Source organism: Vulpes vulpes, chromosome 3 (genome assembly GCF_048418805.1).
Source record: "Vulpes vulpes isolate BD-2025 chromosome 3, VulVul3, whole genome shotgun sequence".
Taxonomy (NCBI): Eukaryota; Metazoa; Chordata; class Mammalia; order Carnivora; family Canidae; genus Vulpes; species Vulpes vulpes.
The window spans coordinates 39624901-39649581 of NC_132782.1; the positions used below are offsets into that span (position 1 = coordinate 39624901).

At 34.8% G+C, this 24681-nt stretch overlaps 1 protein-coding gene across 1 annotated transcript in view; it reads right to left on the reverse strand.

The window, feature by feature from the left end:
* SEC62 (SEC62 homolog, preprotein translocation factor) overlaps window positions 1-24681 on the reverse strand; it is a 27301-nt gene continuing 2620 nt past the window's right edge. Inside the window, exons 2-8 of the mRNA XM_026007731.2 lie at window positions 19064-19172; window positions 17767-17872; window positions 12729-12933; window positions 12361-12453; window positions 9911-9971; window positions 7520-7639; window positions 1-2925 (exon numbers count right to left, since the gene is read on the reverse strand). Coding sequence (XP_025863516.1) covers window positions 2456-2925; window positions 7520-7639; window positions 9911-9971; window positions 12361-12453; window positions 12729-12933; window positions 17767-17872; window positions 19064-19172 — 1164 coding nt within the window. The 3' untranslated portion in view covers window positions 1-2455. The remainder of the gene's footprint in view (window positions 2926-7519; window positions 7640-9910; window positions 9972-12360; window positions 12454-12728; window positions 12934-17766; window positions 17873-19063; window positions 19173-24681) is intronic.

Below are 24681 nucleotides of genomic sequence, written 5' to 3' on the forward strand. Positions count from 1 at the left end.
TTTTGATGTGTTACATTAAAATTTATTAGTTTCTGAATAGTATTTGACTAAATCCAAATTATTTCAATTAAAGTTGTCTAGAAGGTCATATAGTTGGGAAAGTAAGGAAATTAGTGGGAGGGAAAAGTGAAAAAATTATTTAATACATTGACTTTAAGAACAATTACATATGCTTTATTCTTATTATCTGGACTCAGCTGGTTAATCCAATCCTTAGTTAGGCCAATTTACACCTACTCCACAATGAATCCTACATTATCCAAAAGCTTCATGCTTCTACTTACAGTAGCATAGCAAATTTGAAGTTCCTTTAAAAAAAAACCACCATTCCATTGACTAATGTAAACAATTCCTCCATGCTCTGGCATAAGAATATTTAACGTTAGCCAACAAAGACAGCCAGCTATTCTTCTCAGGCGTAGAACAGTGGCAGCCTTTTGATTTTTATAGTTGTTTAAAGTATACAACCTCGAAGAGTAGAAGACACTGAGCTGAAATTTCTAACTCACTTTCTAACCATAGTAAGAATGATATTTTCCCCCAGGGACCACCAAATATTTATAAAAATTGGTACTAACATTCTGTAAGAATCCACAACATCAATGAGAAGCTGACTTGTTTGCCATGCTCCAAATAAATGTCTTTAAGACTAGACGTACTACATATATTATAAAGAGCTTTAGGATAAATATTGAGTGCCTGGGTATTATCGTAGTAGTAAAAGTTTAGTCATTTTTTATTTTTGAAAAAACACTTTTGGTACCATTACCATACCCCAAAATAGGTATTAGTGCTATTGGTGATTAGGAAGCTCGGAAGCTATAATTATGCAGACTCTTACTGTGGAAGGAAGCAGTAGAGCTCTGAAAATGAGAGGGGAAAACACCCAGGCACTTAAATCAACGAACATTTGCTAGGAGGAAACTTTTAAAATGACTGTTTGCAGCCTTAACAGAGTTGCATTAACATCAAATAGCCATATTTCTGTCCACTTACAAGGAATACTATAAAGAAGCAGTCAAGCCACGTTTAATAAAAGGTGTCAGTATACAGAAAATGTCTTTTTTTTTTTCCACAATTAGAAAAATTTAACATCTGTAGTCAAACACTAGATGGGAAACAGCCTAAAGAAAATTAAAGACCTACCCACAACACCTTTTTCAACTACAAAGCAAAATGCTCCATGACTGAAGGAAAATAATTTAAAATTCATTACCATTTGATAAGAGTGTAAGTCCAAGGAATAAGATTATGCTCATAAGTAAACACAAGATTTTTCTGAAAGATTTGTAACTAAGGTATGCAAGACATAAAATCAAACTGCAAAACTAGTTTAAAGCAATTAGAGTCCAATGGTTCTCTTATGTTCTTTATTTTAAATTGATATTTTAGAACAGTAAATTATCTTTCATAGCAGTGCCTCCTGGCCTGATAATATAGTACCTCCTTTCTGAATGGAGAGATTTAAGATTAATCAGAATGAACATTAAGGCGTACAAACAGCTACTTTAAGTCTGCTCTTATTTAATAAGGATCTTTTAAACTCATATTCAAATACATGGAATGTTGGCACAAAACTGAAGCTGCTGTAGAAAGATCACAGATGTTCTGTGGGTTATTGAAACTTCCATTTCTCTAAAAACATTACCCTTACATGGTCTTAATATTACAAATTTAAGTGTCGAGAAAATGTCTAAATAATAAGTAACAATTAAAATAAAATGTTTATTTGTAAATTATGTACAGAATACATTTTTCACGACAAGGAAATGGGAAGAAGAGCCATCGCCTTCCAACCAATGCTGTTTTGCTTTCTCTGTTGGAGGTGACTATCTTTCTCTGAGTCAGATGTACAAATCAGTTTGGATTTCCTAAGTTGGAAAAGGAGAATTTGTAGCTAAACTAAAAGTGTTGCTGCATTACTAGTTGGCTTGTTTCCATAAAATGCTTTTGAACCCTGCTAACTCAGAATCTTAGAAATTTCCTGGTATACTTTTATAATCAACCAAAGCTGAACTACTGAGAACAAGGAGTTTAAGCATTTCATTTTAAAGAAACTGTGAAATGGCTACATAACTATGCATAATCTGAAATGTTGGTGTTTCTCTCTTATCCCTTTCAGTTATTTTGATTAATCTAACAGTAAAAAGCCATACAACTATCAAAAATGCCATTAATCTAAATATCATTGTGGAAAATGCATCTTTGATAACTATCAAAATGAGTAAGACCTACTTATTGTAAAATTATCAAATAGATACAACTTATAAATGGCTTTAGACTGTACCAATAATAGTATTCTATGAAATGAAGGACTGAATATAACTGCTTAGATGTCAAATACATTTCAGCAAATGGATTTAAAGAATGCTACAAATGTCACGTGTACAATAGGATGATCAGCCAACATAGAAAATCCAACCTCTTGCACTCATTTAGTCCCAAATTAGTCAGATTATGATTTTTCATGTGAAGATTTAGTTGTTTCTCCATCATTGTCTTCTTCTTCCTCCTCTTCACAATCCCCATCTGTTTGCTGTTCCAGTTCCTCTTTTGTGATCATTTCAAAATCATTCCCATTTCCACTACTGTGTTGGGATCGGTCATCTTCCCTCCTGTCACTGTCTGTGTCTGAATGCCGTTCTCCACCTGAGCCTTCTGTTCCATGATTCCCTGGTCCTACTTTTCCCTCCTCATCTTCCTTTTTCTCACTGTCTGACTTTTCCTCACTGTCGGACTTCTGCTGCTTTTTGGTTTCAGATTTCTCGTCTTTCTTTAAGTCTGCTTTTGGTCCTTTATATTCATGTGTGTACAGAGGCCTGAAGGAGTCAATGAAGCCCACGTCGGCAGTCAGATTTGGCAAGAACCAAAAGTGGTGCCTTCCTCCAGTTATGAGCCAAATGATGAGAAACAGAATGCAACGAGCTGTAGGAGAAAAATGTCTCTAGTTGAATAATTCAAGCACTGACTCAGATAGCAGGGAATATTTGTTAATAAAAAACTAAAAAAACATTCAGAGTTTATTATTTCACATTCCATGTACCTTAAATATAAACAATTAAATCCTGGCTAGTTTAGAAGCAACCACAGTATTCCTGGTGCAGAGCATTCTGCTCTGATCCTGACGGCACACTTTGCTATGTATGTTGTAGATCAATAAGCATAGCCATCAGTTGGACGTTTGTGCACAAGACCATGGTATAAGAAAAAGGAAATAAATGTAGTAAGTGATGAAGGGTATCTTAAGAGCCCTTAAAAGGAAAAAAGCAAAGCTGCATCATGACTTTCCTGGACTCTAGGCTCTTTTGCCTATATGAGGCAATTCCTCCATAAAATATTAAAAATCATACTCTTTATGGCCCTACTGATATTATAAATACCAATATAATCCTGCATAGGTTCATTATTATATACATGTGTGTATATATTACACTTCTGATTTTAAAAGAAATGGAAATGCATTTCTTTTTTTTTTTTTTAATTAATTTTTATTGGTGTTCAATTTACCAACATACAGAAAAACACCCAGTGCTCATCCCGTCAAGTGTCCACCTCAGTGCCCGTCACCCATTCCCCTCCAACACCCGCCCTCCTCCCCCCTTCCACCACCCCTAGTTCGTTTCCCCGAGTTAGGAGTCTTTATGTTCTGTCTCCCTTCCTGATATTTCCCAACATTTCTTCTCCCTTCCCTTATATTCCCTTTCACTATTATTTATATTCCCCAAATGAATGAGAACATACACTGCTTGTCCTTCTCCGATTGACTTATTTCACTCAGCATAATACCCTCCAGTTCCATCCACGTTGAAGCAAATGGTGGGTATTTGTCGTTTTGGAAATGCATTTCTATAGGGCCCTAAATATGTCATGGGTCCAAGGCATTTGCCTTCTCTGCCTGAACAATAAGTCTTCTAAATAAAATTACATACTTCTGTACAGTAAAAGAATATTTTCCTAGCTACAATTTTATTAATTACATAATTTCTGCTTATTTAAATACCATTCCTCCCCTCCTAATACTAGGAAGTAATTCTGTGCTAATGAAAGCCAAATTGCTTAAACAGATAGGGCTTGAGTTACTCTCAAAATTCAAACTCAAAACGGTGGTTAAAGAATTTGAGAATTTTAAAGTTTATAGTAATAAGTTATCACAAGCACAAACCCCAGTATTTCATATAGTTTTCTCTTAATTTAGCAGTTACATAGGGCTGTGTGATTTTCCTTTCTTTTTCTTTTTTTTTTTTTTTGAAGGTCATAATGGTTATGTGAATGTTATGGACAAACAATTATGACAGGTTTTGGGTTGTTTTGCTTTCCATTTTCTTTACAATTATATCACCACTTTCATATTAGGTCTGAAAAAAGCTCAGCCATCTGTGCCTCCTCCATTACTCTGCTTTGGATAAATAAAAGGAAATGGTTATAGCTGCCTTGACTTTTATGAAGTAGTAACTGCTATGTTCACAAAGAACATAAATATTCTGAAAGTCTGTACACATTAATATCTTTTGAGGTATAAACAGAAAAGGCAAATATGTTTGAAATTATGATTTAAGAATAAATTCCACTAATAAGAAATAATGAATGTCTTTTAGGGAGGCTGCACATTTTCTTCTCCAAGTAAAATTATGATACTATGATAGACATTGTAGGGTCGTAAGACAGATGGTCCATAACTGGAAAACTTGACTCTAATCCAAGAAAAAGCAATACAGAAATGTCACAAATAAAACTTAAATTCTCCACATATAAAAACTGGGCAGAGCAGAATTCTAACAGATTTTACAGTTTTTCTTGTATGTAGCATTAGATTATCAGGGGCAAACAAGAAGAATTGTGGGAAAAACACTGTGTATTTATTGTCATCCTGTTCTTATACTAAAAAGCACACATTTAGAAAACTGCCAAAGGTCTTAATACATATTCGAAGGAGCACCAAATATAATTTTGACCAACATATAATACTTCACAAGATAATATAAAATAAATATCCAGTTTATAAGTGGGCTATGGATGAAAACCATTTGAAAGTATACTTGGAATTGTTTTCTCTAACAGAAAATGGGTCTGTTTTCTGGTTTAATTCACAAGATTATCTAATCCACAATGCATACTTAAGTTCATAGTATATTTAAAATGGAAAATGATAGAAAACACTACTGGAAAAATGGTAGTGTAAAGAACAAAATGATATAATAATCATAAATTATTGTGAATGCTGGTTTAAATAAAAGTGGGTTAATTCTACTCAGTAGAGTTAAATCTTCATTGAAATGTTTTTTTTTCATTGAAATTTTTCAAAGAGCTTTTAAACTTTCAGGGATTTGAGAGCCAGAAGATACCAATTTGATTCTATCTAATGTCAGATCAAAGTTTATAGCTTCACATTCTTGATGCAGGTCGTATACTACCACTACTTAGCTGTTTCACAATCTTAGATATAATTTCTTGGCCTACACATGTGCTGTGTTACATGCAGAAGCATCAGGGGATTTTCTCAAGGTGACTAAGCTAGAGGAAAAATATGAAAGGTGGGTGAAGAGAGTTTTACACAGAAATCACAGAGAAAAAGGGAAGGCCCATAAACATGAGAGACTGAATGAGAATACTATATGAGCCACTGGGTCCAGGGATGGTGGCACTAACTCAGGACATCTGATGTCCAAGGTAAATGGACATGTAGAGGAAAACTCCTTAAGGACAGCAAAGTAATGCTTTAAAATATAAGAATCTATTAGCACAGAACCTCACAATAACATGTACTCAGCTTGGATAATCTTAAAGTACATCCTCTAACAACAGATGTTAGGTCAATAATGTGATGTTGTTTTTTCTTTTTGTACAGGAAGTACTCTTATGTCTTGGTAGAAAGGTGGATTTGTCATTTGGGGAAAGTACTTGGAACTTAGTACTATATATCAATATAAACTCTAGATGGATCAAAGGATTATTGTTAATTTTAAACATTTTAAACATATGTTTAAAAATTAATATACAGCTTTAGATAAGCTGAGAAAAATTCCCATTTCTTTCTCAAAGTAAAAGTGACATCAGACCTGCCCACCCTATATGGGAAAATCTTCAAATACTAGGATTTTAAATAAAATAATATTTGTTGGTTTTTTTCACAGTAAGTAACATACTCATTGTAAAAAATACAAACAAGTAAAAAGAACCACATTAAAATTATTCACAACTATCCTTACTATTTATATTTAGGTGCATTCCTTCTAGTCAAATGCCCCTGGCATTGGGTATTTCCGTTTCAAAAAAAAGTCTTCCTAGGGCACCTTGGTGGCTCAGTGGTTGAGCATCTGCCTTTGGCTCAGGGTGTGATCCTGGGTCCTGGGATGGAGACCTGCATCAGGCTCCCTGCAGGGAGCCTGCTTCTCCCTCTGCCTATGTCTCTGCCTCTCTCTCTCTCTCTCTCTGTCTCTTGTGAATAAATAAAATCTTAAAAAAAAGTCTTAATTAAATAGGCAAAAAAGATACATTATCTTAATTTTATTATCTTATTAGTGAGAATTTTTCATGTATTTATTAATCATTTGTTTTTAATTTCTTCACCTGGAGTTATTTTTATATTGTTTCGTCAAGCTATAAAAATAAAATCATCTAGAAGTGTAAAAAAAAATTACTTATATTTTCTTGTTTAATTTTTGAAAACCATTTTATTTTTATTTTTTTAAAAGATTTATTTATTCATAAGAGACACAGGGAGAGAGGCAGAAACATAGGCAGAGGGAGAAGTAGGCTCCATTCAGGAAGCTGGATGTGGGACTTGATCCCGGGACCCCAGGATCAGCTCTGGGCCGAACACAGGTGCTAAACTGCTGAGCCACCCAGAGATCGCCTGAAAACCATTTTAATATTTTATTTATTTATTCATGAGAGACACACACACACACACACAGAGGCAGAGACACAGACAGAAGGAGAAGCAGGCTCCATGCAGGGAGCCTGATACGGGACTTGATCCTGGGTCTCCAGGATCACACCCTGGGCTGAAGGTGGCGCTAAACCGCTGAGCCACCTGGGCTGCCCTGAAAACCATTTTAAAACCCCTTAATGCATCTAGAATTTATTTTGGTACATGGGTGCAAAATTTTTCCCAAAATGGCAAATCAATTGTTTAGAATCGTTTGAGTATACCCATATATTTTAAATATGTAATATGTTTCATTTGCCTTAAGTCAATATATAAAAATGTTTTACTAAAAGTATTACATCTCATAAATGATTAACCACTGTAAAAATATTAACGTCTTTATCTCCATGCAGATTAAGACACTTGAAATATTTTTTCTTCACAACAGACCAAATCGAATCAGGTACATATTCTACTTCAAGCCTGAGTCAGTTTTGGGATATGATCCCAAAAGGAAGCCCATATATTTCTTGATGTGCCTACATTAATTAGTTTTGCTATTACATTTTACTTAAAGCTCCATCCAGATTATAGTCCAAACTGCTTGGTATCTACCCTACTAAGGTCAAATTTACTAATAACAATACTTACCAACAGCAAGGAGAAGAATGCTGGCTACAAAACAGCCTGCACCCACACTGAGGTAATAAACACCTACTCTCATTTCTGCTGGCCAAAGAGGGAAGAGGGTGGCTGCTATCACTGCAATCACTAGAAAGAAAAATGACAAAGTTACATACTTAACTTTTAGATGAAAATTTTAAGTAGCTTGGTTGCAACACCAGTGAATATTTTCCTAGGCGACAACACTGAAACATAAACACACTGAAACATACAAATTGCCATTTTTATAGGTAAAAAATGGTAAATTGTCAGTCATTTCACATAGTTTAACATTTTAACTATTGCTCTTTGGCTAGGATTTCTCTAGTACAAATTACATATAATTAGAAGAAAGTGTCTAAAAATGTAGAATTGTTAGCTCCTTAAATGATCAATTGCTGTTTTCAAGCAATGTCCATCTTATTTTTAAAATATATCTGCCTACTGAATAGGGAAGCCTAAAAAAAACAATCACCAAATAACAACACTAAGTTACCTTATATTTAATATGTGCTTCTTCCTTTTTTAAAGGTTGTTTTGAGGATGAAATGAAATATGCTTGTAAAATATTTAGCCAAGTGACTAGTACATAGTAAATGATCAACAGCTATTAGCAATTTGGGGGAGGATTTAACTGAGTTATTTAACTGCTATTTTTTTCTTCTTGTTAAAATACCCCACCTCCCCACACTCCCACCCTGAACTTACAGGAGGAATACATGTGGTAAGAAAACCAACCCAAAAGTATAAAGAGAAGTCTTCATCCAATTATTGATCTACTCCCCAGAGGTTACTATTATGCCTCTTTTTTTTTTTTTTTTTTTTTTTTTAAGATTTATTCATTCTTGAGAGACACAGAATGAGAGAGAGAGAGGGGCAGAGACACAGGCAGAGAGAGAAGCAGGCTTCTTGCAGGGATCCCGACGTAGGACTCCATCCTGGGTCTCCAGGATCACACCCTGCGCTGAAGGCGGCGCTAAACTGTTGAGCCACCCGGGCTGCCCTACTATGTTTCTAATTTGTACTGCCAAAGGCTGCCTATATATAATTAAAACTAGCTACACAGAATATGTTTTCTACAAAAATGAGCTTATATTCTTCTTACATTTATAATTTTTTCATTTAATTTATTTTAGATATTTTTCCATCAGTACATCCTAATTCTTAAAAATTGCATGATATTCTAATGTGCTGTGTGCAATTGTGCTGATTTATTTCACTATTCTCCTATCCAGGAACTTGAATTGTTTGTACAATACCAAAGTACTGTACATTTGTGCAACTTGATCAGGGTAGTATAAATAGGATAAGTTCACAGGATAAATTACCTTGATGCATAATCGTTCGTCAAAGGTATAGACATTTAAAATTTAAAAGATACTTGGTAATTACCCTATAGTCTGAGGGACTTTGATTAGAATAATGTGTCAATGAACATTTTTTAATAGATACTTTATGTAACTGTGTTAATAACAGTCATGGGATAAATTCCTAGATGTAAAACAGCCACATTAGTGTGTATGCATTTAAAATTTGAAAGAGGGGCAGCCCAGGTGGCTCAGCGGTTTAGCGCCACCTTCAGCCCAGGATGTGATCCTGGAGACCCGGGATCGAGTCCCACGTCGGGCTTCCTGCATGGAGCCTGCTTCTCCCTCTGCCTATGTCTCTGCCTCTCTCTCTCTCCGTTTCTTTCATGAATAAATAAAATCTTTAAAAAAAAAAATTTGAAAGACATCATGGAACTGATCTCCATAAAAACTAAAACAATGGACACACCATCACTTGTTGGAGAGTATTGGTTTTTCCTAAGTGTTGGACCTTTACTAAGACTTGGTACTATCAAACTTTGTAATCCTCTTGATCATGGCTGCTTTAATATATATTTATTATGTGTGATTAAGTTTTGTTCACGATTATTGACCACTGTATTTATCTGTGGGCTACTTTCACCATTTTTCTAATGGTAATTAGAAAACCTCTAATTGTTAATCTCTTAGTTTTTACTTTAATGTCTTGTAAATATTTTTCTCAGCTTATCATTTATCTTCTGACTTTAAAGTACACCTCTTTTAAAATAAATATTTTAGGGGATCCCTGGGTGGCGCAGCGGTTTGGCGCCTGCCTTTGGCCCAGGGCGCGATCTTGGAGACCCGGGATCGAATCCCACATCGGGCTCCCGGTGCATGGAGCCTGCTTCTCCCTCTGCCTGTGTCTCTGCCTCTCTCTCTCTCTGTGACTATCATTAAAAAAAAAAAAAAAAAAAAAAAAAAAAAAAAAATTAAAAAAATAAAATAAAATAAAATAAAAATTTTACATTAAATATTTTTTATGGCCTTTGTATTTTTATTTTCCTTTCTAAATTTTAGAGATTGTACTTACCAAGAATTAATCCCATGACAAATGTTTTAAAGTGAACTGGGTCATAGATCCACACAAATACCTAGAAAAATCAAGAAACCTCAGTGCTTAACGTTACATTAGAAAGTTAAGCTTAATTCTAAATCCTCTACAACAGTTGCTTTCAATCTCTTGACATGTAAGAATGACTTTCTAAGGTAAACAAATTCCAAAGATTTTTCCTTCAGTAGTAGGGTTTCTTTGGGTATTCCTTTAGCTAGAAAATTATTTTCAAAACTATATATTCTGTAATACATTGAATAAATTCCCCATACTTAAATGAATTTAATAATTTGTTCATGTGTGCAAACCATTACTTATTTTCAAAACCAAAGACCAGCAGTTGTACAACTTTTTGTCCCTAATGTAATGGTGCCCACTGGTATAAGCAGAAGCAGTCTGTGCTAAAAGCAGAGTTAAGACAGATCTAGCCAGGTCCTATTACAGATTCAGCAGCAATCAACTCTGCCTTGTTCCTTCCCAGCAATGGAATGCAAGGAAGCATTAATGAAGATCATGCTTAGTGAACATAAAGGTTCTACGACTACCTGCAAGGATTACATGCCTACTCTGTGGTGGAGGGTCTGTAGCCCCTAAGTCAGGAACCACTACTTTAAAGCTTGAATTATCTTTACACGAGAGAAGTTTACTTCATTCAGAATAATCAGAACTCTGCTCAATCACTATCTAAAACTCCTATTTTTTGTTTTATCTTAGTTTCTATAAATATTAGTACTCTTCCATTTCCTGATTTTATTTTGACCAAAACTCTTTGTTATTGTCTTTTTGATTTGGTTCTATTTCTAACACTGGGGATTCCATTCCTTTTTTAACTGCACATTTCCCCTGGAAATCAGATCCACAGACCTCATTTCTGCCAGTTAGCATTCTAAAAACCAAGTTTTTAAAGGCATTTCCCACCTTTAAAAGTTTGAAAGTATGTTGCTTTCTACAGAATAAAATGTAGTCTTTTCAAGAATGCAAGCACCCTTGCTTTTGCTCGGGCTGTTTCTTTCACCTAACAGATCTTTAACTCCTTCCCAGTGCACCTGGTAATCTGCCTGTCATCCTTCAAAGCTCAGCTCAAGTGTTCAAGGTCTCCAGACCCTCCTTATCCTGTCTTGTTGTAATTTACTATTCTTAATTGATGTTCTCATATCATAACACTCACCACATTGTGATACACTAATGTTTAAAAGCTTGTATCTTTGCTAGACGATAAAGCACTACCAAGAAAAGAATTTACCTTATTTATCATGCCATTCCCAGCACCTATAAAAATGTCTTTGCATATAGCTAATGCTTGATGTTTAACTGAAGATATCTGAGCTTTCACAGTAGGGAAGATCTGTGGTCTTCATTATAGTGGTTCTTAACCAGGGGTTCACATCAGAATCACCCTGGGGCACGTTATACCACACACACACACACACACACACACAGATTCAATACTACAGATTCTTATGCAAGTATGTCTGGAATGAGTCAAGAGCACATATTTTCTGAAAAGCCTTCCCAGAGTTTCAAACTCACAGCTCTAGGAACCACTATTTTATATATGCTACTTCTGTATTAGGTATAGCAGAAGAAATAGGTCTTAAAATCCACAAGAATTCAATGGCTAGTATATACCTAATGTTTTTGTATTGGTGAAATGACTAAGCAGTCTTCATGAAAGGCTATCATTACACAAATCTCCCATTACAAAAAAATAAAAAACAAAACAAAAAACCAAACCATTTCCTTGAGTAAAGCACTAAGTAACACTGAAAATTTTAGGCTCCTAAAGTAGTATGCCTGACTATAAGAGGCAGAAATCTGTAGGTATCTTCCATTAACCATCCTACTCTTTTTTCTTTGATAGTAAAGGAAATACTACATTTCAGCTGGGCAAATGACTACCAGTATAAAAAGCAAATTTCTAAGTCCTTACTGCAGGTAGACACGGTCATGTGACTAGGTTTTGGCCCCTAAAATCCACACAGAAATACAATTGCTAGCTTCCTGGAAGATGTCCCTAAAGAGAAGGCATGTCCTTTATTCTCCTTTCTTCCTTTGGATGCAGATATAAGGCTGGCAGTCATTTTGGATCATAAGATAACCTTTACTAATTGCTTCAAACAGCTTCACCATGGATCTGCCATATCTGTAGTACTTAACTTCAGATTTTATTGAGAGATAAAAAAGGATCGATTTTAAGCCACCGTCATTTCAGATTTCCTATCACTATCATAGATAGCTAAACCTAATTCTAATTTTCTTATACATTTATTGTAACTCTAAATTCACAGAAATTACTGATTTTTTAAAAGAGTAGTATCTATATGGTCAGATTTACCAAAAGTACTTCTTTTCTTAGTAAAGTTATCAAAGATAATTTGAAAAACTCCTATAGAAAACTGGATTTCTATTTATAAGCTACATATTCTCACCTCATTTCCATCCAGAAAAACTTGATCATCATGTGGCTCAAGTTTGAATTTTTTCTTAGTTTCCTTCTTTTTGGGAGTTCCTGGAGTTTCCTCCTATTAAAACACAAGTTAGAAGAAAAAAACACTTAGGAAAAGCAAAAAAACAAAAACAAAAACAAAAAAAAAAAACCCAGTGACATACTCCTAGTCAAAAGAAGTTTCACTACTTGAGACACAGAAATAAAAATCCTCAACCATGGTATTTATTAGAACCCTAATATCATTATCTTAAGTGGTTGTTGCATAGCATTTCAGAAGTGTTCATATGCTAGTGATCATGTGTACATAATATTTTTTTTTAATTTTTACTTAAATTTAGTTAAAATCACCTTTTTAGGCTCTTCCTTTTCCCCATCTTTTTTTTTTTCTTTCTCCTTTTTCGTCTTTTCATCCTTTAGATTTTCTTTCCTGCTCTTTTTATCTTCTTCTTTTCCACTTTCGGCCTTTCCTTTCTCTTTTTCTTTTTTTATGTCTTTATCATACTTCATCTTCATTACTTTTAGTGCCCGGTGGAAAAACTGCTTCTTTAAAAGCCTATGTAAAAAATGGTATGACATTACATGCCTTATCAATTATACAGATACAGACTGAAAAGAAAAAAAAAACACCAAACTCAAATAAAACGAGCGAAAACTACACTGACAACTCACAAAAGAAATTACAACTGGTTAATAGATGGAAAAATAGTCAACTCTACCTCTAACAAAAAAAACTGTACTGCCAATTTGATTATATAGAAGTTTGTCAACCTAATTTTTATTTTTCAACTACATAACTAGATATAAGATTATCCTTATGAAACTTTTCTCCAAATTCATGAGTAAATCAAGATACTGTCTTATTTAAAGTCTCAAATTCAAGAGCAAACATAAAAAAGAGGAGATTAATACAATAGTTTAAAAATGTGCCCATAATTTGATCTAAATCATGTCTTCAGCTGTCTTAATATTCTTACTTCCTTCAAGTCTTTCCTCAAATATTACCTTCACAACTAGACCTATCCTGTTTAAAATTATGAACCCATCCCCCACTCTCCCTCCTATTTCCTGTTATCCTATCCATAGCATTTATCTTCTAACTTAAAATAAAATTTATGTCTGCCTGCCTCCTTCACTAGACTATAAACTCACTTAGGAGATCTTTGCTTTATTCATTTCTTCATCCGATGAGCTTAGAAGACCCATTTTTTTTTAAACAAAAATTGAATTTCCCGTTAAACAAGGGAGAATTGGGCTTCTACGACAAAGCCTCTGAACAAAGCCAACGGCTGATATACAAGGGGACCTGGGAGGTGTTGAGTTGATGGGAGGTGGCATTTCAGAGGCAGGCATGCTTGGGAATGGCCAAGCAGAGGCCAGCAGCTGCGAAAGGATAGCTACTATTGTGTGCTTCTTACTTTCAGAAGAATGAGAAGACCCAAAATTAAGTAAATTTAGGTGGTAGTTCCTTTCTAACCTCATAATCCTACTCAAGAAACTGGGTTGCCCTTACCGTTGTTACCTAAAAGCCATCCATTCAAATCTTATGTTCCAATTTCAGAGTTCTTGATTTGTTCCTTCACTCCTTCCTTGAGAATGTAAAACCATGGAAACACAACATACAAGCTAGGTCTTACTGCCACCATCTGTGCCTACTGACTACTCTACCTTCCTACCTCCACTAATACCTGCTCCAGCACGTCCTACCACTTGTTACCTAGACGCTTTCTTCCTGCCCAGTAACCACTTATTTCTGGTCATTATACTGTGCCCTCTGAGGTATCTATGTTTTCAACTGTCTGGCCAGGCTTCATTCTGCTGCCCCAAAAGGTCTATCCTGTGAACATCTCCACAAAACTAACTTCTAGGTCTTCTCATTTGGCCTTCTACTTGTTCAGAAGATCTATATGGCATAAAATTGCAAAACTGTTTGAAATGCTCTGAGGATTCTACTGTTAACATCCAGCACCCATGTGCAGTTGACCCTTAAACAGCACAGGCTTGACCAAACGGGTCCATTTACCCGTGGTTTCTTTTCTGACAGATACAGTATGCACTGTAACTGCATTTCCCTTTCCCATGATTTCCTTAATAACACTTTCTTTCCTCTAACTTCCTTTATTGTAAGAATATTGCATATAACACATATAACATACAGAATAATGTATTAATCAACTGTTTGTGTTATCAGTAAGGCTTCCGGTCAAAGGTGGGCTATTAGTAGTTAAGTCTTGGGGGAGTTAAAAATATGGATTTTTGACTGTGTGGAGACTGATACCCCTTAACCCTCATGTTGTTCAAGGGTTAACTGCAGACTCTTAAAAAATCAAACTGATGTTGAATAGTCCACATTCAGTTACATGAGTTCAAATACCACATCTACCACTTTTACTGTGTGGGTTTGGGTAAATTACTTAATTTTACTAAAATTTCTAAAATGGAGTTATCTATCTCACAGGAGTTTCTAGGACTAAATGAGAAGCATGTAGACTGTTTATAGCATGGTACATGGAATATATGTACTCCAAGGTAGCCATTGTTACTGCTATAGCAAAACCTTCAATTTCATGTAATAGTTATGGAATATACATACACATTTTGGTTTCATATTATCCCATTATAGCATTAATCTATTCAGTAATAAGTAAAATTATTGATTTACTCCTTGATAGGTCTTTAGACAATGCCTACTACAACTCACTCTACGGTGACAAAAGTGAGATGACATTTACATTGTAATAAAATCAGTGCCTCCATTTACTTAACACATCATATAGTACAAATCACTCACACAAAAGCTCTCTTACATTTTCACAGAACTACTTCCTTCTCCCAGTATGTTCTGTCTCCTTTGCCAGGATTGACTGTCCTTTCTCCCATTGTATCCTGGGTAATCACCTATTTATGTCTCAAAATTTGATTAAACATTTTCCCTGTAAAGCCATTCTTGAAGTTTCCTCATCCCTGTCCTCCTTACAGAATGCAATGCACTGTAATTAGTCACGAATCTTCTCTAAGAGGCTAGAATGTGTACTTTGGAGATGGGGACCAAGTCATAGTCATCTTTGTATTCTTGGGGCCTGGAATACAACAGATATTTGATAAATGTTTGTTGAATATACAAATGGGTTGTTAAAAGCAGCTTGTAAAAGGTATTAAATTACTTCTATTTTTCCTCACCTCTTACTTTTTTTTTTTCAGGTTTAACAAACACTTATTGAAGCCAGACATGTGTTTAAGACTTTCACCTATGTGGCAATGGTGAAGCTTTATTAAATGCCCACAGTGTGCTAACTGCTCTGGAGTTACAAGAAAGTAGAAAAAAGTCCTATAACTGCCTTCAGATATAGCTGGCAAGAAATTTAAGAAACTGACTCATCTGCAACAATTCTAAAATAGTTAAGGGCTAAACTGTATGACACTAACTTTATAAATGCTGTAGAACCTTAGATACAAAGATTAATGGACCAGAGGGCCTGTGGAATACTACATGGTAGAGATGGAACTTGAAGGATACTTATAATGAGAGAGATAGGATACAGAAAAAACCATCTGGGGAAAATGGCAGGTTAAGATCAAGACCAGAAGAGAGAATGAGTGTGGTATATGAATGAGAGTAAGAATGACATTGTTGGACTAGTGGGTTGGAGATGCAAAGTCACATGGAGTTAGAATGGTGCTAGAGCAAAGGTTCATACACAAATCAGGCCATTAAGAGGCACAGAGCATATTAGAAAAGGGTGTTTGTGCATCATCCAGCACTTGCCTGTTTTCTTTTTCCTTCAGACTCCCTCAAGTCACTTATCAGCTTTATAAAATGAGACTAGACAAATGTCCCTTCATGGTTTTGTTTGTAGTCAGGCTAGAATCCATAAGGGCTGGTCATGCTTGTTATCAGATATGGCTCTGAAGAATTTAGGTAGTCATGCTTCTCTATTTTAGTGCAGAAAGGACACAAATAAATAGGCATAAATAGGAATAACATGAACAGTGAAGAGTGAGTTTAGGTCTTAAGGACTTTTCATAGAACATGGCATCAAAGCTCCACAAAAGATGTGGATTAATACTGGCTGTTCTATCTGGGTTCACAGATTTAATACTCAATTGTATTGGCAGATGAATCCTTCACCTTAATTTTTGCTTCATTAAATGCATCCTCATTTCATTGGAGGAGGTAGTACACTACAATGGTTAAAAGCATGGACCATGGAATTTGAGTGTTGGATTTAGAATTCTGGCTCTATCACTTACTAACTGTGTGATCTTGGGTAAATTACCTAACATCTGTTTTTGCATGTATAGCATCTCTTAATTTTCACATCACATGTACAAAGTAAGTCTATTTTGAGACAGGGAAATTTGCACTTTGGAGTTCTACATAAACGGCTGCAGAAAAAAACCACCAGCTACACCACTCACTCCTGCCCCAAAAGAGAAATGTTCACTGTTTTTGAAAGGTCCAGTAGTGACTCTAGTTTTTGGCAACTAAGAATTTTAAGAAATATCTGATAATTCTTAAACTTCACAGTTTTAAAACCAGTTTGTGAAACAGTGGTTTTTAGATGGGTCTCATCTGGCTGATACTTTAAATACCATTAAAGAATACATTAGTAAATACTATGTGTATCTCCCTACCAAGGATATAAAATATTCTGAAATGTTAAATTCCTACTGATTATAAGCTTCAGTCACAAAAACAAAATTTGGTTTATTAACATCTTAATATGCTTAAGTAGTAAACCAAGAGAAAAATATTAAAAGAAAAACCAGTATACTTATTTCCAAGAGGAAAGTGGTTTTGTATACCATTCACCATCAAAAGTACTCATTATGAAAAACATGGACATGTTACTGAACTCTCTCTACTTCACCATGGAATCAAGAAAAGGCAGATGTTGTAGTTGCCATGATTTTACAAGGAATATATATGCAATTACTAAACAAAATAATAAAAGAGTACCTGACCAATAACTTCATGTGGGCCACAAACCAACCAACCCACCCAGGGATAACAGGTCTACCAGGAACCCCTGCCAAAGTTCTGGAAAAGACTTCCTAGCCATTTGCCCCACAAAGGAAAGAATTTTTTGGTTACTTTTGGCACTGGCATATGATTTTTCCTGCTGGACTTTCAGTTTAGTCATTCTGGCATATGTACAAATATAACAGAACACAAATTAAAATTGTAAAAATATCATGTCTAACACCAAATAAATGCATTTACAGAGGTACTAAAAAAAATCCAGGTTGCATATAAAAGCTCTGTTTGAGCTATGCTGTAATATTACTATATTTAATAATAAAAATGGGTAAGGAGTTTCGGACTTTGGCCAGTATTCTGAAATTACTATTTATATTATATTATCCATCACTAAAAAATAAACACTACCTGTTGCAGTAGTCAACCACAGACTCCCTTGTTGTAAATAAAGCTTCCTCTCCTTTCTTGGCCTTTGCCCACTTTGAATCCAAAAGGCAATCCACTGCTTTTGAAGCTAAAGAAGAAATTTGTCATTTTAAACTTAGTATACATGGGAATTTATGTCTATCTAATAATTTATAAGACAAAATCAACATTCTAGCATCATAAAATCAAATCAAATCCAGAAGAAATTGAGTTGGACATGATCGTGATAAATAAACAGTTCCTCAAAACCTCAATTTGTGAAACATAGCAATAAGGGCCTTTTTAAAGTAATGCTGGGAAGTAACTGACATTAAAAAATATTAACTAAAGCAATATATGTTATGGGAAAATGTTCTAAACAAAAACATTTAAAATAAATATAAGTATCACTCTTATCAAATAATCACAATTAAATGTAGGATAAATGAACCAAAAATCTTCCTCCCCACAATAACAGAAATTCTGTCATCAAACTTTACTTTTACTGAGAAATAAGCTCTGTCAACAATCTACTACAACCACCGGAAGAAGCTAAATACACTAGAACTGAAGAGAATAGCATTTTTTACTTTTAATGAACATCAAAATCATTCATTGTTACACTAAAGAAAGGGAAGATAAAGAAATTTCTTCTTTAGAATGGCAATTCAATCTTAATCAATGAGACAGGCAAACTCAACCACTTAAGAGTTATGGGGCTATATTATAGATAACATTAGCTTATAATGAGGTTCTTTGGATTACGTGAAGAACCAAAGCTTCTACATTGGATCGAAAAGACTTGTTTCACACTGAATTCTACTCCAGAGTTGTACAAAAAGATTATTTTCAAGTACATATACTAACTGAACAAAAGGTAGTATTAATACTGAAAACAAATCTTATTTTTAAAAATTGCAACGAATGTTATTACAAAGCACTTTATTTTTTTTTTTTTAAAGAGGGAGAGAGCAGGAGAGGGGCAGAGGGAGAGAATGTTAAGCAGGCTCCATGCCCAGCCCAGAGCCAATGCCAGGCTTGATCTCACAACCCTGAGATCATGACCTGAGCCAAAATCAAGAGTCCGATGCTTAACTGACTGAGCCACCCAGGCATCCCCTTTGATCTTTTCCTACTGACATTTCAAATCATAAAAGAACAGGATAATCAGTCGCCATATGCCCATCATCTAGCTTCATCAAGCATACTTGGAAAGCACTTTTAAGATATCTACATATCTGAAATTTAGTTATCTTCATAGAATATGTACACTAATATAATTTTACTGATATAATCCTACCAATGAAATAATCAACTCGGTGCCCCATCATATTGGTAGACTTTGTTGGACAGTTAAATCGAAGATACTTGGCTACAGCCTTCTCTTCTTTAGATGGTTCACCAACTTCCTGCAAAGTAAGAACATTAATTTAATGTAATCATTTTACTTCACAAATTCATGCACTGAATTTACAGATGTGTTCTGCCAATCTTTTTTTTTTTTTTTAAGATTTTATTTATTTATTCATGAGAGACACACAGAGAGAGGCAGACACACAGGCAGAGGGAGAAGCAGGCTCCATGCAGGGAGCCCAATGTGGGCCTCGACCCCGGGGTCGCCAGCGTCACGCCCTGGACTGCAGGTGGCGCTAAACCGCTGGGCCACCCGGGCTGCCCCAATCTTTTTTTTTTTAAAACTACGTGTGTTTTTCAAATACAAGTTGATAGGGCCAAACCCAGCCTCTTTGCCTCAGCTACAAGGCATTTATTTTGAGATGTTTTTCCAGTATGGTAACTACTTTGTACTAGCTCACCTTCACTCTCGCCTGATCTCTTTTTATAAGCCACAAAGTAATAATTTAAAAGATTAAGAGGCTGCCAATAGTGAGTGCCCAAATGTCAAAGTAAGTAGAAACAGGTGCTATAAATAAATGTTAAATAAAAGCCAAAGCTATGATCCCTGAACAATGGACAAAAGACCGTAGGAGGAATTCTCAAATTAACCAAAGAGAGCTCTCCCAGTGTGGAAGCTGCAAGAACTACTATTTGACTCTTTTCTCACCTTGTTTTTCTTCTTTTCTTCCCTAGTGGGGATGAAGCAAAAATAAAAATGCAATAAGGAGATGTTATAATCGAACTTAACTCATTAATGGAAGTACACAAAAAGTTTGGAAAGGCTGCTTTAATTCTTCCCTGTTCTCTTTCTTCCATTCCTTTCTCCAAATTTTCTATTACTCTCTTGTTTATCATTCCCTATCATCTTTTTATTTCCTTACATTCTGAACTACTCCTTTGACAATTCCTCCTGTGTACTTATTCTCTCCACCCATTTACTGAAGAAAATGAAGGCAGTCTACATTTGTACACATCATACACACACACTTTTATAAGTTGTCATCGCTATAAGCTGGAATAAAAGTACTGTCTTTATTTTTATTTTTTTTTAATTTATGATAGTCACAGAGAGAGAGAGAGAGAGAGAGAGAGGCAGAGACATAGGCAGAGGGAGAAGCAGGCTCCATGCACCGGGAGCCCGACGTGGGATTCGATCCTGGGTCTCCAGGATCACGCCCTGGGCCAAAGGCAGGCACCAAACCGCTGCGCCACCCAGGGATCCCAAAAGTACTGTCTTTAACTTCACGTTTAAGCATGATATCTAGAGACCTCAAACATTATTTCCAGCAATGTATAATCTAAATGTGAATGATTTCAGGAAGGTGTCTTTCTTAATTGAATGAAGTTCCAAATATTAGTAAAGAATTATTTGGCAAGAATCTAGGATGCTGAAAACAATTAATGCTATTAAAGACAGTTATGTTTTAGACGACACATTCTAGTAACACAAAATAGAAAAAATAATCTACCCGAAATGATGTCTTTGTCAGTTTTCCCACAAATTTTAGATAAGTCCGAATTCAGTTATGTTTGATGAAAATGAGGAACAATTAACAAACCAACCTTCCAACTTCAATTTTATCCTGTCAGGAGCAATCTGTTGGATGAAGTGAAAGCCTGTGCTTTAGTTGTTAAATCACCTGGTAGCTACTTCTCACATTTCTTCCTCTGCATTTTTCTTTTTTTCTTTTTCTCTGCATCTTTCAACTCCTCTACTTCCAACTGCCCAATCAACATTGTATGATTCTTACACTCTGGGGATCCCTGGGTGGCTCAGCGATTTAGCGCCTGCCTTTGGCCCAGGGCCTGATCCTGGAGTCCCAGGATCGAGTCCCACGTCAGGCTCCCTGCATGGAGCCTGCTTCTCCCTCTGCCTGTGTCTCTCTCTCTCTCTCTCTCTCTATCATGAATAAATAAATAAATAAATCTTAAAAAAAAATGATTCTTACACTCTGCTAGTACCTTCTGTGGCTTATGTGTGGCAGTAGAAGTTAAAAGCCCAAACCATTCAATCCCAATGAATACTACAGTAAAACCCAAATATTTGTGTGCATTAAAAAGCCTTTAATTTTATATAAAAATATGTATCATAGAGAAATAAAGTCTTTAAAAAATTACAAATTCAAAATTAATACTATTAACAAAATTAAGAAAACACTCCAAATTCACTAACATCTACAAGGTTCATAATGATTTGGGGCTTAGCCACAAAGTATATTTTCTGACAAACTAAAAGGTGAAAATCTAGATTTCAATTTTTGAAATCACACCAAAATATGTTAATATGTTAGCATCATACATTACATGATAGTATTTAATTATGCTTATATAATACAATGCATTTCTAGGAGGCTCATCTATTAGTAAATAATATCCTATATATTCGTGGTACACCACAAAAGTAATATTATAAATAGCTGAAAATAATGCAATACTATTGTCTTATAGAAACCAATTCTATTTTATAATCCCAACCACATACACTTTTTTTTTTTCATTTGATACATCTGTTGTCAATTTAAGGTTTTTATGTGATTAACTGATAAATTGTTACTGGGATATGCCTGACTGAAAATGACCTGGGAGATAAATCTAAATAAACATAAATCATTCAAATACATACTTCCTGAGTGTATACCCTAGAATACCTTTGAGTGTTTCAGTTAATAACAAAATTTGTAAGCCATAATACCTATACTCTATCCAAAATAGCAACTGTTATTTTTCAGAATCATATCATACGTATTTTCCAAGCATATCAACTTTAGGTGTGCAAGTCTCTATCAGCAATCAATTAAACTATATATTAAACAGAGGTATAAAAAAAAAAATAAACAGAGGTATAAATGTACTAATCCAATGATTGACAGAGGTATCACATGTAAAATCTGATATAAGGACACACAAGAAATAAAAAAAATCCATTCCATTATTATACAGTAGGGTGTCTGATACTACATGAATCAACAACATTTTTAAATTTCATTTTAACAATCAACTTCAAGTTCAAATTCTTCCAACAACCTCAAGATAGACTCAATCTATTTTTATTCCTTTTCCCTCCTTGGTAAGGTACTACTAAGTAACAACTGAACAAAAGAGATCCAGAAAACATGGACTTGGATAATCTGTCTCAAGTAGATACAGTTACTTATCCATTGATACTTTCTTAAAGTATCAACAACTTCCTTTGAAATTGACTAGAAAAGTAGTGAATTCTATCAAGATATCGGTATAACAGAACTGATAACCTTCCTTGCTTCTTCTTCAAGTTCAGATCCTTCATAAGTTTCTATTTTCTTTTGTGAATTATGAAATGTACAATAAACCACATATTAATTATACATACTGTAGAATGTCTTTAAGTGAAAAGTATAGAATTTGTGCTATCTGCTAGGGCTTTGAAGACAAAAAGAAAGATTGCTATAGAAGACTACCAAGAGAACATGACCATGGGAAGCTGGTTAGATAGAAGATCTTGCCATCGAGTCTTTACTCTCACTGGTCCCCTGCTGCAGCCTAGCGAGTCTTACCCTCATCCTGTTTATACATTAGACTATAGTACTTCCTTCCTTTGTTCCCTTTTGATGTGAACAAATCTTCAGAATATTTTCATAACGTTTCTAGAAACCTTTCTAACAAAAAGTGAAGGCCCTTTGGGAATAGCGTCAACCACTAATAAAGAGAAGTGAGCTCAAATGAAGAGAACTTCATAGCTCAATGAGTGAGCTCAAACGTCTTAGAGAAAGCAAAGAGCCAACAGGTGGACTACCATCTTTGCACCCAAATACCAAAATGCTGGCTGTCACAATTCACAATCCAAAAATATGTAAGTTGAAGTTTGGTTATAATATTCTTTCTAAATTACTTAAATACTATTTTTACTTTAGAATAGATCAGATATAAATATAATGAAATAGGAGTTACCATTTTTAACTACAATATTATTTCAGTCAGTACTTAACAATAACCTTTTTGGAATAAATAATAGATCAAGAGTCAATAAGCCAGTCTTCAACCTTATAAAATTTTAAAAATTGCTATATTCAGTAGAAATAAGCTTGGTTGACTTGTCAAGTGAAATAAGCAAAAGAGAAGAAGATTAGTTCACAAATTATCCATTTGTATCTTCACACAAGCAGTATAAAATACTTGTGAAATGCAAATACATTAACAGAGTAAAACCTGAAAGTTGGAAGGGACCTTAGAGAAATCATTTGCTTAAAGTCACAGCATATTACTAATAAAGTTTTTCAAGAATCTCTGATTCTTGACTATGACAGTGCCCTTCTGTAAATACCCAACTGTTTCATTTCTATTGCAGGTCTTCCATAAAACTTCTAGAGGAGTTTTCAGACTAAGGACTAGCTTTCTGGGTTCCTTTTATTCAGAAGGTCTCAGACTGTACAGTCACAAACTCTCTTTCTTTCCCTTTTCTGAAATTAAGCATGTAGGCCCATGATATGTCAGGGTTTTATTGCCAAGGAGACAGATGGGTGCAATAAAATTAACTGAGATGAAGATTATAAAAGTTTTAAGAATCAGTAAGCCATTTAAATGTCCCAAAACTCAACTAAATACACATAAGCAGAATGCTAAATGGGATGTTTCTCTCTTTAGCAGTCATGCTAAATTTTTATGTTATACAATTTAATATAAAAATTTCAGAATTAAAATATTTCAGAACAATTTATTTTTATTTTATCCCTGGGGAGGTGGAAAGAACACTCAACTGGGAATTAGAAGACTTGGTCTAAATCTGGTTTTACTACCCTGATGAGTGACCCTGGGTCAAGTCATATAACCTCACTGAACCTCAGTTTATCTATAAAATGACAGTGATATATCAATAAGTTTTATGCCTAGTAAACTTTTAGATGTAGGTCCTAAAAATAGCCTAAAGGACCATGAGGTATGGCAAGATGGTAGTGGGGTACTGAGGTGATAGGGCTTTGTTTGGGCCCATCGTTCTGCTTTTTTACATAAGAACTCCCTTTGTGCAAAGGGATTCCACACAAATTCTACAATCTGAAAATCCTTCTCAACTCTAAGATTTCATGATACCAAGATTCCAAACCAGTAAGCACTTTATTAACCAACAAGCACATATTGCATATTCTTAAAAACCTACAAAATTAATTTCTTAAATCTTAAAGTTATTTATTTTCAAATGGTCCATTAATTTGGATTGACATTACTCTCCTTTGAGAATCTCCATCATTAAGGTTTCCTATTATAATGTTAGTAAACATGTGGCTCACTTCCAGTTTTCAGTGATCAGTAAAATGAATCTAAGAAAATGTGGTAAAATAGTCCCCTTCCTTCTAACTTTGACGGGATATCAAAATCTGAAATTTCATAACCCTAGAAAAAACAAATAATTAGCTAATTTTCCAGACCCTGAAATTGTATCAATCATTTCCCCCAATGTACAAATTACAATTCAAGGTCACTTGAATCTATTAGACATAAAAATCTTTTTTAAAACATGAAGCATCAAGTAACAACAGGAAACTGAGTTGA